Source organism: Monodon monoceros, unplaced genomic scaffold (assembly GCF_005190385.1).
Source record: "Monodon monoceros isolate NGI ecotype Baffin Bay Population unplaced genomic scaffold, NGI_Narwhal_1 Super_Scaffold_11, whole genome shotgun sequence".
Classification (NCBI taxonomy): Eukaryota; Metazoa; Chordata; class Mammalia; order Artiodactyla; family Monodontidae; genus Monodon; species Monodon monoceros.
In genome coordinates this window covers 48029781-48047032 of record NW_021703767.1, presented here as the reverse complement: position 1 = coordinate 48047032, position 17252 = coordinate 48029781, and the positions used below count along the sequence as shown (strand labels likewise).

Genomic DNA, 17252 nt, shown 5'->3' with positions numbered 1-17252 from the left:
CTATGCTGTTCACACCATTGACATTCACTCAACTGAAAGACCTGCTAAAAGTCAATATCTCTTTGCCTTCTATATATTAGAGATGATTTTCAAGAATTCAACCAAGTAGAAAAATTAAATGCATTGATTCTGCCAAATTTCTCTGTGAGACAATATGGGCTAGTGGAAAGAAAGTGGGCTTTTGATTTAGGCAGTCCTGAATATAAACGTCACTGTCTGTCACTTACTAGGTTTCTAACTTTAGTTAAGTTACTGTTGAATTTTCTTTTTGACTATGTAGCACACTCAGATGGCTCAAAAATTTAAAGGTACAAATCATCATAGAGAGACAAGACCCCTCCTACAACTAACCCTAGTCACCTAGTTTTTATCTCCGGTGGTATTCAATGTTTCTTGTGTATACTTCCAGATTTAGACTATGCATACACCAGCAAATGTATATTTTTTCCTGATTTTGAAGCAAAGGATAACATGATACTTCTATACCTTACTTAAAAACACATCTTGAAGATCATTCCATATCAGAATATAAAGATTATCCTCATGATTTTTTATGGCTGCATATTATTCCATTATTTAATTATACCATAACTTATTTAAACTGTCTCTTATTAATAAGCATTTTTTAAAGTTTAATGTTTAAAAAATATTTGATTAGTTCTTTAACCTCATTGCATCTGTTTTTGTTTTTGTCTTTTTGTTATTGTTGGTGGTAGTTTTGGTGGTATTTTTTTTCTCATCTGTGAAGTGTAGTAATCATGTCCTGGCATTGTTGTAAGAATAAATTCATTCATTTAATAAGTATTTACAGAGTACATGCTATGTGCCAGACATTGTTCTAGATAACAAGATATTAGCAGTGAATGAAAAACCAAAATGCCTTTCTTTAGTGAATTTATTCTAATGCAGAAAATAAATAAAACTAATGAATTAATAAGATATATACTATAACAGAAGTTAACAAGTGCTGTGAAGAAAAATAAAGTAGGTAATGAGGGTAGGTATTACTATGTATATGTATATGTGTGTCTGTGTGTCTGTGTGTGTGCCTGGGGGACCAGGGGAGGAAATGTTTCATTTTAAATAGAGTGGTCAGGAAAACCCTTATGGAAAAAAAATATTTGAGTAAATATCTGAAGTAGATGAGGGGGAAGGGTGTTCTAGGCAGAGGGAACAGCAAGTGCAAAGGCTCTGAGTTGAGAGCTTAAGCAAAGAGGCCAGTGTGGTTAGAACAGAGTATGTAAGTAGATGGGATTAGTAAAAAGATGCAAATTATGTCAGGGCTTTATAGGTGACTGCATGTACTCTTGGCAAGAAGGAGAAACTTGACATGCTTGGTCTTTAGTTTTAAAAGTATTACTTTAGCTAGATGCAGGGATAAAAGAAGAGCACATGCCAAAGGAGAAAATCAGCTAGGAGTCTACTGCAACAATCAGGTGGCTTGGAACCAGGGAGAGGAGATGTTGAGAAATAGCCTGATTCCAGATATGTTTAAAAGTAAAACAAAAGGGGACTTCCCTGGTGGTCCAGTGGTTAAGACTCCATGCTCCCAATGTAGGGGGCCTAGGTTTGATCCCTCATCAGGAAACTAGATCCCACATGCCATGACTAAAAGCCTGCACGTGGCAACTAAAGATTCAACTAAGATCACGCATGCCACAATGAAGATCCTGTGTGCTGCAACTAAGACCCAGCGCAGCCAAATAAATAAATATATATATATATTTTAAAAAGTAAAGCAAAAGGATTTATTGATAGGTTAGATGGGAGATATAGGAGAGTTAAGAGTGACTACAAAATCTTTGGCTTGAGTACCTGGAAGGATGGAATTACTGTTAACTGAGTTGGCAAGGATGAAGAGAAGAGCAGGTTTGGGAGGGAAGACCAGGAGATGTCTCATCACTTGTCCAGCCAAGTGAAGGTGTCAGGTAGGCAGTAGGGTATTAACAAAATAATGTGAGAAGCCCTGGTATTATGTGGCAATCAATTAATGTCTGTTTTCTTTCCCTTGTAGGTAAACACCATTATTATACAAGCCAAAGGATTTCTAAGCTGTTTTGCATTGGAATGTTGTTACAATTTAAATTATTAGAAATCATATTTCTAATCTGAATGATCTAGAAGGAAACTGGAATGATTTCAGATCTCTGTAATGAATTTTAAAAATGAAAAGGAGGAGATTGGTTCAAGATGGTGGAGTAGAAGGAGGTGCAATCACTCCTTGAGAGAGCACCAGAATCACAACTAACTGCCGAACAATCATCTACAGGAAAACACTGGAACTCACCAAAAAAGATACCCCACAACCAAAGACAAAGGAGAAGCCACAATAAGATGATACGAGGGGCACAAGCACAATAAAATCAAATCCCATAACCATTGCGTGGGTGACTCACAAACTGGAGAACAATTATAACACAGAAGTCCACCCACTGGAGTGAAGGTTCTGAGCCTCACATCAGGCTTCCCAACCTGGGGGTCCAGCAATGGGAGGAGGAATCCCCAGAGAATTGGACTTTGAAGTCAGGCAGGATTTGACTGCAGGACTTCAACAGGACTGGGGGAAACAGAGACTTCACTCTTGGAGGGCACACACAAAACCTTGTACACACCAGGACCCCGGGGGAAGGAGCAGTGACTCCATAGGAGACTGAACCAACCTACTTGCTAGTGTTGGAGGGTCTCCTGCAAAGGCAGAGAGGGGGTGGCTGTGGCTCCCCATGGGGACAAGGATACCGGCAGTAGAAGTTCTGGGAAGTACTCCTTGGTGTGAGCCCTCCCAAAGTCCACTATTAGCCCCACCAAAGAGCCTGTAGGCTCCAGTGCTGGGTCGCCTCATGCCAAATGACCAACAGGGAGAGAACACAGCCCCACCCTTCAGCAGAGAAACGGATTAAAGTTTTACTGAGCTCTGCCCACCAGAACAACACCCAGCTCTACCTACCACCAGTCCCTCCCATCACGAAGCTTGCAAAAGCCTCTTAGATAGCCTCATCCACCAGAGGACAGACAGCAGAAGCAAGAAGAACTACAATCCTGCAGTCTGCAAAACAAAAACCACAATCACAGAAAGATAGACAAAATGAAAAGGCAGAGGGTTATGTCCTAGATGAAGGAACAAGATAAAACCCCAGAATAGCAACTAAATGAAGTGGAGATAGGCAACCTTCCAGAAAAAGAATTCAGAATAATGATAGTGGAGATGATCCAGGACCTCGGAAAAAGGATGGAGGAAAGAATCGAGGATCTCCTCGATTAAACATCAAGAAACATCAAGAAATGTTTGTTAAACATTTGTTTTTTAACAAATGTTTTAACAAATGTTTGTTAAACATCAAGAAATGTTTAACAAAGACCTAGAAGAACTGAAGAACAAACAAATAGAGATGAACAATACAATAACTGAATTGAAAAATACACTAGAAGGAATCAATAGCAGAATAACTGAGATAGAAGAACAGATTAGTGACCTGGAAGACAGAATGGTGGAAATCACTGCCACAGAACAGAATAAAGAAAAAAGAATGAAAAGAAATGAAGACAGCCTAAGAGACCTCTGGGACAACAAACGCACCAACATTCAAGTTATAGGGGACGCAGATGGAGAAGAGAGAGAGAAAGAACCTGAGAAAATATTTGAAGAGATTACAGTAAAAAATTTCCCTAAAATGGGAAAGGAAATAGTCACCCAAGTCCAGGAAGCACAGAGACTCCCAGGCAGGATAAACCCAAGGAGAAACACACCAGGACACATAGTAATCAAACTGACAAAAATTAAAGACAAAGAAAAATTATTAAAAGCAACAAGGAAAAAATGACAAATAACATACAAGGGAACTCCCATAAGGTTAACAGCTGATTTCTTAGCAGAAACTCTGCAGGCCAGAAGGGAGTGGCACAATATATTTAAAGTGTTGAAAGGGAAGAACCTACAACCAAGAATACTCGACCCAGCAAGGCTCTCATTCAGATTTGATGGAGAAATCAAAAGCTTTACAGACAAGCAAAAGCTAAGTGATTTCAGCACCACCAGACCAGCTTTGCAACAAATGCTAAAGGAACTCCTCTAGGCGGGAAAGAGACTAGCAACTTAAAACAACCTTGTACATACATAGACTGCTATATCAGAACCTCATGGGAACAGCAAACCCCAAAACTACAATAGATAACCATACAGAAAAGAAAAAGCAACCCAAACACAACACTAAAGATGGTCATCAAACCACAAGAGAACAAAAGAGGAAGGAAAGAAAAAAGACATACAACAACAAACCCAAAACAATTAAGAAAATGGCAATAGGAGCACACATATCGATAATTAGCTTAACTGTAAATGGATTAAATGCACCAACCAAAAGACGTAGACTGACTGGATATGAAAACAAGACCCGTATATATGCTGTCTACAAGAGACCCACCTCAGACCTAGGGACACACACAGGCTGAAAGTTAGGGGATGGAAGAAGGTATTCCATGCAAATGGAAATCAAAATAAAGCTGGAGTAGCAATACTCATATCAGACAAAATAGACTTAAAAATAAAGACTGTTATAAGAGACAAAGAAGGACACTATGTAACGATCAAGGGATCAATCCAAGAAGAAGATATAACAATTGTAAATATATATGCACCCAACATAAGAGCATCTCAATACATAAGGCAAATGTTAACAGCCATAAAGGAAGAAATCGACAGTAACACAATAATATTGGGGGACTTTTAACACTCCACTTTTGTCAATGGACAGATCATCCAGACAGAAAATCAACAAGGAAACAAAGGCCTTAAATGACACATTAGATCAGATGGACTTAATTGATATTTATAGAGCACTCCATCCAAAAGCAGAAGAATACACATTTTTCTCAAGTGCACACGGAACATGCTCCAGGATTGACCACATCCTGGGCCACAAGGGAGCCTTGGTAAATTTAAGAAAATTGAAATCATATCAAGTATCTTCTACGACCACAACACTATGAAATTAGAAACAAACTACAAGAAAAAACTATAAAAACGACAAACGCTTGGAGGCTAAGCAATATGTTACTCAACAACAAATGGATCACTGAAGAAAGCAAAGAGGAAATCAAAAAATACCTAGAGACAAATGAAAATGAAAGCACAATGATCCAAAACCTATGTGATACAGCAAAAGCAGTTCTAAGAGGAAAGTTTATAGCAATACAATATTACCTCAGGAAACAAGAAAAATCTCAAATAAACAACCTAACCATACACCTAAAGCAACTAGACGAAGAACAAAACCAAAAGTTAGTAGAAGGAAAGAAATCATAAAGATCAGAGCAGAAATAAATGAAATAGAAACGAAAAAAACAATAGCAAAGATCAATGAAACTAATAGCTGGTTCCTTGAAAAGATAAACAAAATTGATAAACCTTTAGCCAGACTCATCAAGGAAAAAAGGGAGAGGACTCAAATCATCAATAAAATTAGAAATGAAAAAGAAGTTACAACTGACACCAGAGAAATACAAAGGATCATAAGAGACTACTATATGCAACAGTATGCCAATGAAATGGACAACCTGGAAGAAATGGACAAATTCTTAGAAAGGTACAGTCTCCCAAGACGGAATCAGGAAGAATTACAAAATATGAGCAGACCAATCGCAAGCACTGAAATTGAAACTGTAATTTAAAAACTCCCAACAAACAAAAGTCCAGGACGTGATGGCTTCACAGGAGAATTCTATCAAACATTTAGAGAAGAGCTAACACCTGTCTTTCTGAAACTGTTCCAAAGAACTGCAGAGGAAGGAGACTTCCCAAACTCATTCTATGTGGCTACCATCACCCTGATAACAAAAACAGACAAAGATACCAGTCAAAAAGAAAATTACAGGCCAATATCACTGATGAACATAGACACAAAAATCCTCAGTTGCTAATATTTTACTAGAAATTCGAATCCAACAATACATTAAAAGAATCATACACCATGATCAAGTGGGATTTATCCCAGGAATGCAAGGATTTTTCAATATCCACAAATCAATCAGTGTGATACACCACATCAACAAATTGAAGAATAAAAACCAAATGATGATCTCAATAGATGCAGAAAAATCTTTTGACAAAATTCAACACCCATTTATGATAAAAACTCTCCAGAAAGTGGGCATACAGGGAACCTACTTCAACATAATAAAGGTCATATACGACAAACCTACAGCTAGCATCATATCAATGGTGAAAAGCTGAAAGCATTTCCTCTAAGATCAGGAGCAAGACAAGGATGCCCACTCTCACCACTTTTATTCAGCATAGTTTTGCAAGTCCTAGCTATGGCAACCAGGAAAGAAATAGAAATAAAAGAATCCAAATTGGAAAAGAAGAAGTTAAAATGTCACTATTTATAGATGACATGATACTATACATAGAAAATCCTAAAGACACTATCAGGAAACTGCTAGAGCTCATCAGTGAATCTGGTAAAGTTGCAGGCTACAAAATTAATACACAGGAGTCTGTTACATTTATATACACTAACAATGAAAGATCAGAAAGAGAAATTCAAGAAACAACCCCACTTACCATTGCATCGAAAAGAATAAAATATCTGGGAATAAACATACCTAAGGAGACAAAAGACCTGTACTCTGAAAATTATAAGACACTGATGAAAGAAATTGAAGACACAAACAGATGGAAGGATAAACCATGTTCTTGGATTGGAAGAATAAATATTGTCAAAATCACTATACTACCCAATGCAAACTACAGATTCAATGCAATCCTATCAAATTACTAATGGCATTTATCACAGAAATAGAACAAAAAATCTTAAAATTTTTATGGAGACACAAAAGACCCTGAATAGCCAAAGCAATCGTGAAAATGAAAAATGGAGCTGGAGGAATCAGGCTCCCTGGCTTCAGACTATACTACAAAGCTATAGTCATCAAAACAGTATGGTACTGGCACAAAAATAGAACTATAGATCAATGGAACAGGATAGAAAGCCCAGAAATAAACCCATGCAACTATGGTCAATTAATATACGACAAAGGAGGCAAGAATTTACAATGGTGGAAAGACAGTCTCTTCAACAAATGGTGCTGGGAAAACTGGATAGCTACATGTAAAAAAATGAAATTAGATCATTCTTTAATACCATACACAAAAATAAGCTCAAAATGGATTAACGACCTAAATGTGAGACCGGACACTATTAAACTCCTAAAGGAAAACGTAGGCAGAACACTCCCTAACATAAATTGCAGCAATATTTTTTCTGATCCATCTCCCAGAGTAATGGAAATAAAAACAAAAATAAACAAATGGGACCCAATTAAACTCAAAAGCTTTTGCATAGCAAAGGAAACCATAAACAAAACAAAAAGACAGCCCACAAATTGGGAGAAAATATTTGCAAATCATGTGACTGACAAGGGATTCGTCTCCAAAATTTACAAAAAGCTCATGTGGCTTAGTATCATGAAAACAAACAACCCAATCAAAAAATGGGCAGAAGACCTAAATACACATTTTTCCAAGGAAGACATATGGATGGCCAAGAGGCGCATGAAAAGATGTTCAACATTGCTAATGATTAGAGAAATGCAAGTAAAAACTACAATGAGATATCACCTCACACCAGTCAAAATGGCTATCATTTAAAAATTCACAAACAGTAAATCCTGGAGAGGGTGTGGAGAGAAAGGAACCCTCCTAACTGTTAGTGGGATTATAAATTGGTATGGCCACTATGGAGAGCAGTATGCAGCAGCCTTAAAAAACTAAAAATAGAGTTATCATATGACCCTGCTATCCTACTCCTGGGCATATATCCAGAGAAAAATATGGTCTGAAATGATACATGCACCCCAATGTTCATTGTAGCACTGTTTATAATAGCCAAGACAGAGAAGCAACCTAAATGTCCATGAACAGAGGAATGGATAAAGAAGATTTGGTACATATATACAATGGAATATTACTCAGCCATAAAAAACAATGAAATAATGCCATTTGCAGCAACATGGATGGACCCAGAGATTGTCATACTGAGTGAAGTAAGTCAGACAGAGAAAGAGAAATATCGTATGATATCACTTACATGCAGAATCTAAAAAGAAATAATACAAATGAATGTATTTACAAAACAGAAATGGACTCACAGACTTAGAGAAGGAACTTATGGTTACCAGGGTGGGGAGGGTGGAGGGAAGGGATAGTAGGGAGTTTGGGATTGACATGTACAGACTACTATATTTAAAAAGGATAAACAACAAGGACCTACTGTATAGCACAGGGAACTCTGCTCAATGTTATGTGGCAGCCTGGATGGGAGGGGAGTTTGGGGGAGAATGGATACATGTATATGTATGGCTGAGTTGCTTTGTTGTGCACCTGAAACTATCACAACATTGTTAATCGGCTATATTCCAATATAAAATAAAATGTTAAAAAAAATGAAAAGAGTGCCTCCAATCCATTAATGATAGATTAGGTCCAGCCTTAAGTAAAATGGTGAGAAAGAATAAAATTTATCTTCAGGATTTTGGGCCTCCATGTCCTTTCATCTGTAACCAAAGGACAACCTTCCTGCCATCTTCAATCTCACAACCCCCGACACAGAAGAAATAGGAGGGCACTTGGCTAAGAATTTAATAAAATCCTGCTGAGAAGTACTTTCACATCTCTAGACACTTCTTTGGTGACTAAGCAAGTGGCCATTAAAGTTTTAAATTAAAAAGATGGACATAGTTCTGACCCAGGCAGCCTAGAGAAACACAGTTTAAAAGGGGAGGACAGGATAGAGAAAGAAAATGAATATCCAACTCTATCGGATAAAGACAGACTTGCAAATTATGAAACAATTTAGACAAATATTTATCTTTATCTGTATGAGTCATTAGTTATTTAAACTTTAGACAACACAATTTCTAAGTATTACTATTTGTACTATAGATCTGTGTGTGTGTGCATACAAATGTCTGTAAGGTTCCTCAGTTACCTCACACAGATGGGGAGACCTGGATGGGAAACAGGCTTGGATGCCTGTGGCCATGAGGAGGTGTGCACTAGGAAGGGACACCTCCTCACCTCCTCCATCCTTTGTACTACTTGGAGAGATAGTCACACTGGATTTGTTCTCATGAGCCTCTCCCTTAGCTATTCTGAATCTAATCACCCAGATTTTGAAAAACAGACTGCTGAGGAGACAGATGGATCCTCCAGGCAGACTAACCCTTGTAGGAGTGGGATTTCTAGAATTGAGATTGGAGAGTCACAAGGTCAAGGTTGCATCTGACAAACATCTATGAACCTGAGGTCTGGAGAGCATCACAGATGAACCTTAGATGAAGCGTTTAACTCCTTGGTGATTTTGTCATGAAACATGGGAAAAGACAGCTGTAGAAGATATAGCATATGCTTCCAGAAAATTCTTCCTCATGTATTATAATTTCCCAATGGTTACCTCAACCCTTCAGGGAAGTCTGAAACAGCCTATATGGTGGGACAGAGATTTGGGGGATAGAGCATTAAGTAGGAGTGTGGCCTGCCCTGCAGTCGCCCCTTAATTGGGTCCTGGCAGAAATAGCAGTACATCAAGGGAACTGGGTTAGGGGTTTCGGGTATGACTGGCAGAACTGGGAGCCATGGTGGGGGGACAGGGAGTATGACATATTGAGGAGCAACTTCTGGGAAGATAACTCAAGAAAACCCAAAAAAGTCCCTCCTCTTTCTAAATATATCCTGAAGAAATGTGAGCCTTGATGTGTGTGTATAGGGTGGAAAGTGGGAGATAAGGGTCCAAGATGAAGCTGATATTCATGTTACACATCCTTTCCCCTCTTCCCAACTCTTATTATCAGTTGCCTAGTGTCTTCCTTAACATCTAATACTGTACTCAGGAAAGAATCTGCTCTCAATTATTTACATCTTGGTGTGAATAAATTTAAGACAGCAGGCTTCTTTCTACTGAACACTTCTGTAGGAGTAGGTCTAGCCTTGTGGCTGGGTTAGGATAGGAAATTAATAATAATGCAATTTGAGGTGAATTACCTCTCCCATGAGATATTTGCATTTTACTCCTGATATCTAATTGTGGAATTAAAATTTTTTAACTCATTAAAAGATATTTAATCCCAATTAAACAGAGAAAATAGTGCCTAGAGTGTATGGCTCCTAAAATCAAGCCAGGCAGTTAGCTCCCTATTCTACACTTGGTCATGGTCAGCCCTGGAAATAGGTAAGCACTCTGACACCACAGCCTTCCCTTGGGTATACTTGCACATTTCCAAGAGTTTTGTTTTGATTAGAGTTGGTTTGGGACTTAAGGTGGAATCCAGGGATCAGAATGGTTGAATTTATAAAATAAGAAGGGAAGATAAATTAAAGAGCAGTTGCCATTTGGTAGCAGAACTACACATAGAGTTCAGCCCCACTTTCTTACTCTCCCCACATGGAAGGCAAATACCATGCACTCAGGTACTTCCATTATTGACAGTTAATTATTCATGCTGGAGTCACAGGGAGAATTTATGTGTGATAAATCATCATGAAATACTCATTATAATCATATCAACATAGAATTGGTTCATAAGCATGGATAGTGCTCTTCAAGCACTTTCATGGATACTGCTCTTCAAACATTTTCAAGTGTGAAAATGTTTTCACACTTGCTTGACCCTTCATAGTAACCCCAGAGCAGGTATTACTATTATGGTTATTCTCATTCTCTAGATGAGAAAACTAAGATAAGCGGTCACTAATGATCACACTTCTTGTGTCCTGTGATTTTCAGACTTAATCAAAGAAGACAAATTTAATATTAAAAAGTTCACATTTATAAATTTAGAAGACAATTACTTGCTTTACGAAAGGATTTATCATAGGAAATTTTCATGCCACCATATTTAAAATATAATGTGTTCTTTGAGAATTTGAAATACACAGTTATAATATGACAATTATAAAGTGATATGCATATTACAGTGACACTTGGACTCAATGTCATTGAATAGTTACACTCATATCAAAGAAATGGACATTTAAAAAAATATAAACTTACATTTCCTCTCGCCGGTAGTCTAACTCCCACTGTGAATTATTCCCATTCTGAGAATAAATAATTCCCACTGTCACAGCTACCACTATAGCCGGGACTCCTATGTGATAAAGAGTCATAGAATTAATAATTTACCCAAGACTGGGATTAATTATAAAAGAACATGAATGAATTATACACCTGACCTTTTTCAGGATGTATTGTTCTTTCCACTATAGACAGTGTACTAAATGATCCTACAGATGTAGGTCAACAGTAGACATAGTTTTTCTGTTTTCCTTTCCCTATCAATGTTGGCTATACATATCAATCCTATAATATTTCTGATTTCTTTGTAACTTTTACCACAATTTCCACTCTTAAATGGTCTAATTCCTCTTTCACTTGAATAAACTTAAATTTAGATAACACGAAAACAACTCTCCTTTCCTGGAACTCATTAAATTTTTCAAATTATTTTTCTTAAAAGAGTCACTCTGATTGTCTTGAAACATTTCTTTTAAAGTAGATAGGAAAAGCAGGGTCAGGGTGGTGGTGGGATGAATTGGGAAATTGGGATTGACATATATACACTAATATGCATAAAATAGATAACTAATAAGAAGCTGTTGTATTTTAAAAAATAAAATAAAATTCAAAAAAAAGAAATAAAGTTAATTTACAAAAAAAAATAAAGTAGCTAGGAAGTTTATATGTGGTCTAAATCTCAAGTCAAATAAATAGAGATGTTAAAGGAAATGAACATCTTGAAGTTAGCTCATGATGTATCTAGTATAGCTGCCTTGATCACATCTGCCTTCTTCACAGGAGAAGACACTCCTTCACTAGACAGAAGGCACTCTTAGTGATTGCTGGATTTTCCATCTCCCCTACCACGGGGCCTTGTACTATTAGGTCTTCATAGGTGTTTGTTTAAATTAAGTGATTTCAACAAAATTAAATTCCTGAGTAAGTGAAGAAGCAAACACTTACCTCATCCAATTAAAGAGATGAAAAGAATGAAATGCTGAGGAAGAGGCTTCATGGTCCTAATAAGAAGGAAATAGAGCTGGGCAGCACTGAGTCCCATCCAGGTAAATGTCACTAACACAAAATAGTGCAGCAAGATAGCAATCGCAGTGCATGTGGGATTCGAGATGACAACGGTGTCTTGTCTGGACATTTCATTATTGCTCAAGTCAGTATTATCAGTGTCACTATAGTGTCTTTAAGTTCTTATCGGAGTTTTTGATTCCAAACACAAACAGGAGGTTGAAAATCAACATTGATGTGCACAGATTGACCAATACCCAGGTTACTGAGGTTTTTCTGACTTTCCTGAAAATAAATAAATAAAATTAATAAACAAAACAACTACAAAAAATACTCCAGTGAAATCATGAGGGAACAAAAGAATATTATTACCCACTGTAAATCTAGCTCATAGCTCAGTGGGCCAGCTGGTAAACGGACCTTCCCAACTACACCAGAGAAACATTCTCTTTTTATCTGATTCTCACAAAGTGAGTTTGAGAAAACAGGTTGATTCCTCCTTTCTTGAACCTGTCTTTTAATCCAAGGTGATAGCTGTTTTCCAGAGATGCCCTCCTGTGAACTCTACTTCCTGGAGTTTATGCCCAGTGTAGCCCCCTCCCAGGGCTGTCCAGTGACTTGATATAACTAACAGAATGCAGCAGAAGGCCTGGCAGCCAGGGCCAACTTATCCATCAGACAGTGGTGCTTAGCGTCCACAATATGTTTATACTTCTATGGTCCACAACAAGTTCTTCTAATGTAAAACATGCCCAAGGACTGTTCCTTCATCTGAAGATATAATTTGTGGGTGTAGAACCAAGTTCTCTTTGAAACTCATGACATATCACAGGTCTCTCCGGTATTAAAGAAAGTTATAAAATTTCATTCACTACCATCTAGATCCTTATGAATTTTTCAGATTATAAGGCCTCTTGAAATAAATATTTCACTATTAATGTGCTTAAAGTTCTAACACCTTCAAGAACTTCTCTATTTCTAAGGTCTCAGAATTTGATGAACAAATCTGTTTGCTAATTATATATCCTTTACGGTCCTACCATAACATTCCACCATGGTCCTACTTAGTCTTTGGATTCCCACACTGAATAAAAAGCTTACATTAAAACAGAACTCTGTCCATCCTCATGATATTTTAGTTGAGATTTTCTGGATAATTCAAAATTTTATTAAGCCTTCTGAAAAGTTTAATGGGCAGAAATGCAAAAAGCTTTCAAAAGAATCCATTTATATAAAAGTAAAGTTAGTTTTAAATTTTTCTCCAATTTCAAACATAAATTATCTACAGCAAGAACAGGCTATTTTCAAATAGGCTATTTTCAAATAGGTCTTCTGTATATTACTATATTCTGTGCATTTTTATTATATGCACAGAAATATATAATATATATATTATCTATGACAGCAAAACTGCTAAAAACAAGTTGATAGAGGACACACACACACACAAAAAAATATGATGACAATTGGAAGGAGTGAGATTTTAGGCAAAGAAACTATCGGGTTGGCCAAAAAGTTCATTCTCGTTTTTCCATGCCATCTTATAGAAAAACCCAGATGAACTTTTTGGCCAAACCAATAGTTATGCAGCTACCACAACTTACTCACATGGAACCAAATAACTGTCTGTTCAAGTGTCTTTACAAATGAAAAGACAGAAATAAGAGCCATTTTACTTTACATGACAGACATTAATTACATGGCATGTAATTTTCCTTCAAGGCACTTACCACAATTTGTAATTATATATTTATTTCTGTATATATTTGTACAATGTCTGTCTTCCCCCCGAGAATGTAAATTCCAAGGGAGAGGGGAGTTAATATGTCTTGTTCATAGTTTTGTATTTACCTCCTCACATGTTGCTTGGCACATAGTAAGCACTCAATGTAAAAATTTTAAACGAAGGGCAAGAGACTCATTAAGTGTGAAAGGTAAAGAAAAGAATCAAAAATAATTCTCGCTCTTTGGACAAATAGCTGATTCTAAGCATGGGGGAGAAAAAGTGAAAGATGTACCTGGTCCATCTTGCTGTGCCTTAAATAAGGAAATGCTTATAGACTGATAGGGACATGAAAAAACAACATGAAAGGACTCCCTCCAGCTACACTGGAGAGTACACTTCTTTCCAAAGTAATATAGTGACTAAATATAGAAAGAATGATAGATTAGAGATCATCATTCACCCACCAATGTAATCATATATACCAGTTAGGACCATCAGTGAATACCAAAGCCACGAGTAAAAGTTGGGGAACAGAATATTCACACAGTCCCAGAGTTTCACTGCATGGATTGCCTATTATTTACAAAGGGAAAAATTAAGACTTTACAGTATAGAAATCTACAAGACACTACTTAAACAAGGAAGCAAATGACACAGCAATAACGGGACAAACTGACATCATGCACTTCTTGCTGTGCCACAATGAAAAAGACTTAATGATTAGAATTCTCATCAAAAATATGTAACCTGTACCTAATTATTGGAAAATTTCCGAGAAATTTTATATTGTAGAATACTCTACCTTCTATAAAATAACTAACCTGAACACTTCAAATATTTTAATGTCATGAAAGACCAAAAAAAATAAATTTAAAAAGCAGAGGAATTATTCTAGGCTAAAAACAACTAAAGAGAAACAATTACTAAATAAACTGGGGAGGGAACAGCTAAAATGGACATTATTGGAACAGCTGGAGAAATTTGAATATGGACATTAACATGATAACATTATATTAATGTTAAATTCTTGAGTAAAATATTCTGAGTGAGGATAATAATATTATACTATCTAGGAGTGCCCTTGTTTTGGGGAGATGCATACATGCTTGAAGAATTTAGAGATGACAGTCATGATGTTTACAACTTACTTTCAAAATTTCAGGAAAAAAAAGAAAAAGAAAGAAGGCAAAATATTAACAACTGGTGAATCAAGGTGAAGGGTATTTGGGTGTTCACTTAGTCTCTTTCAACACTTCTATAGACCTTTAATTTTTTTAAATAAACTTCAGGAAAAAATGTTTAAACGGCAATATCTTTAGAACAAAAAAATCCAGAATCTACACATCTGAGAAAACAGTTGTGAAGGAATTTATTAGAGAGAAATAATTCTGAAGGAAAGAAGCATTGTGATACATCTTGAGTTTGGGAGGAAAAACCAGATGAGAATACATTTTCTTTTAGATTCCATATACATGTCTTAGCATACGGTATTTGTTTTTCTCTTTCTGACTTACTTCGCTCTGTATGACAGACCCTAGGTCCATCCACCTCACCATAAATAAATCAATTTCGTTTCTTTTTATGGCTGAGTAATATTCCATTTTATATATGTGCCACATCTTCTTTATCCATTCATTTGTCAATGGACACTTAGGTTGCTTCCCTGTCCTGGCTATTGTAAATAGAGCTGCAATGAACATTGTGGTATATGACTCTTTTTTTTTTTTTTTTTTTTGCGGTACGTGGGCCTCTCACTGTTGTGGCCTCTCCCGTTGCGGAGCACAGGCTCCGGATGCGCGGGCTCAGTGGCCATGGCTCACGGGCCCAGCTGCTCTGCGGCATGTGGGATCTTCCCGGACCGGGGCACGAACCCGTGTCCCCTGCATCGGCAGGCGGACTCTCAACCACTGCACCCCCAGGGAAGCCCCATGACTCTTTTGGAAGTATGGTTTTCTCAGGGTATATGCCCAGTAGTGGGATTGCTGGGTCATATGGTAGTTCAATTTTTAGTTTTTTAAGGAACCTCCATACAGTTCTCCATAGTGGCTGTATCAATTTACATTCCCACCAACAGTGTGAGAGGGTTATCTTATCTCCACACCCTCTCCAGCATTAATTGTTTGTAGATTTTCTGATGATGCCCATTCTAACCGGTGTGAGGTGATACCTCATTGTAGTTTTGATTTGCATTTCTCTAATGATTAGTGATATACAGCATCCTTTCATGTGTTTATTGGCAAATTATATATCTTCTTTGGAGAAATGTCTATTTAGGTCTTCTGCCCATTTCTGGATTGGGTTGTTTGTCTTTTTGATATTGAGCTGCATGAGCTGCTTGTATGATTTGGAGATTAATCCTTTGTCAGTTGTTTCATTTGCAAATATTTTCTCCCATTCTGAGGGCTGTCTTTTTGTCTTGTTTATGGTTTCCTTTGCTGTGCAAAAGCTTTGAAGTTTCACTAGGTCCCATTTGTTTCTTTTTGTTTCTATTTCCATTTCTCTAAGAGGTGGGTCAAAAAGGATCTTGCTGTGATTTATGTCATAGAATGTTCTGCCTATGTTTTCATCTAAGAGTTTTATAGTGTCTGGCCTTACATCTAGGTCTTTAATCCATTTGGAGCTTATTTTTGTGTATGGTGTTAGGGAGTGTTCTAAATTCATTCTTTTACATGTAGCTGTCCAGTTTTCCCAGCACCACTTATTGAAGAGGCTGTCTTTTCTCCATTGTATATTCTTGCCTCCTTTTTCAAAAATAAGGTGCCCATATGTGCGTTCGTTTATCTCTGGGCTTTCTATCCTGTTCCATTTATCTATCTTTCTGTTTTTGTGCCAGTACCATACTGTCTTAACCACTGTAGCTTTGTAGTATAGTCTGAAGTCTGTGAGACTGATTCCTCCAGCTCCGTTTTTCGTTCTCAAGATTGCTTTGGCTATTTGGGGTCTTTTGTGTTTCCATACAAATTGTGAATTTTTTTGTTCTAATTCTGTGAAAAATGCCATTGGTAGTTTGATAGAGATTGCGTTGAATCTGTAGATTGCTTTGGGTAGTATAGTCATTTTCACAGTGTTGAGTCTTCCAATCCAAGGACATGGTATATCTCTCCATCTGTTCGTATCATCTTTAATTTCTTTCATCAGTGTCTTAAGTTTTCTGCATACAGGTCTTTTGTCTCCTTAGGTAGGTTTATTCCTATGTATTTTACTCTTTTTCTTGCAATGGTAAATGGGAGTGTTTCCTTAATTTCTCTTTCATATTTTTCATCATTAGTGTATGGGAATGCAAGAGATTTCTGTGCATTAATTTTGTATCCTGCTACTTTACCAAATTCATTGATTAGCTTTAGTAGTTTTCTAGTAGCATCTTTAGGATTCTCTATGTTTAGTATCATGTCATCTGCAAACAGTGACAGTTTTACTTCTTTTCCAATTTGTATTGCTTTTCTTTTTCTTCT

At 36.9% G+C, this 17252-nt stretch overlaps 1 protein-coding gene across 1 annotated transcript in view; it reads right to left on the bottom strand.

Annotated features, from left to right (window-relative positions):
• Window positions 1–17252, bottom strand: part of ADGRG7 (adhesion G protein-coupled receptor G7) — an 88017-nt gene that overhangs the window by 26756 nt on the left and 44009 nt on the right. Inside the window, 3 exon segments of the mRNA XM_029213702.1 lie at window positions 11046–11142; window positions 12015–12244; window positions 12246–12359. Of these exon segments, the coding sequence (XP_029069535.1) occupies window positions 11046–11142; window positions 12015–12244; window positions 12246–12359 (441 nt within the window).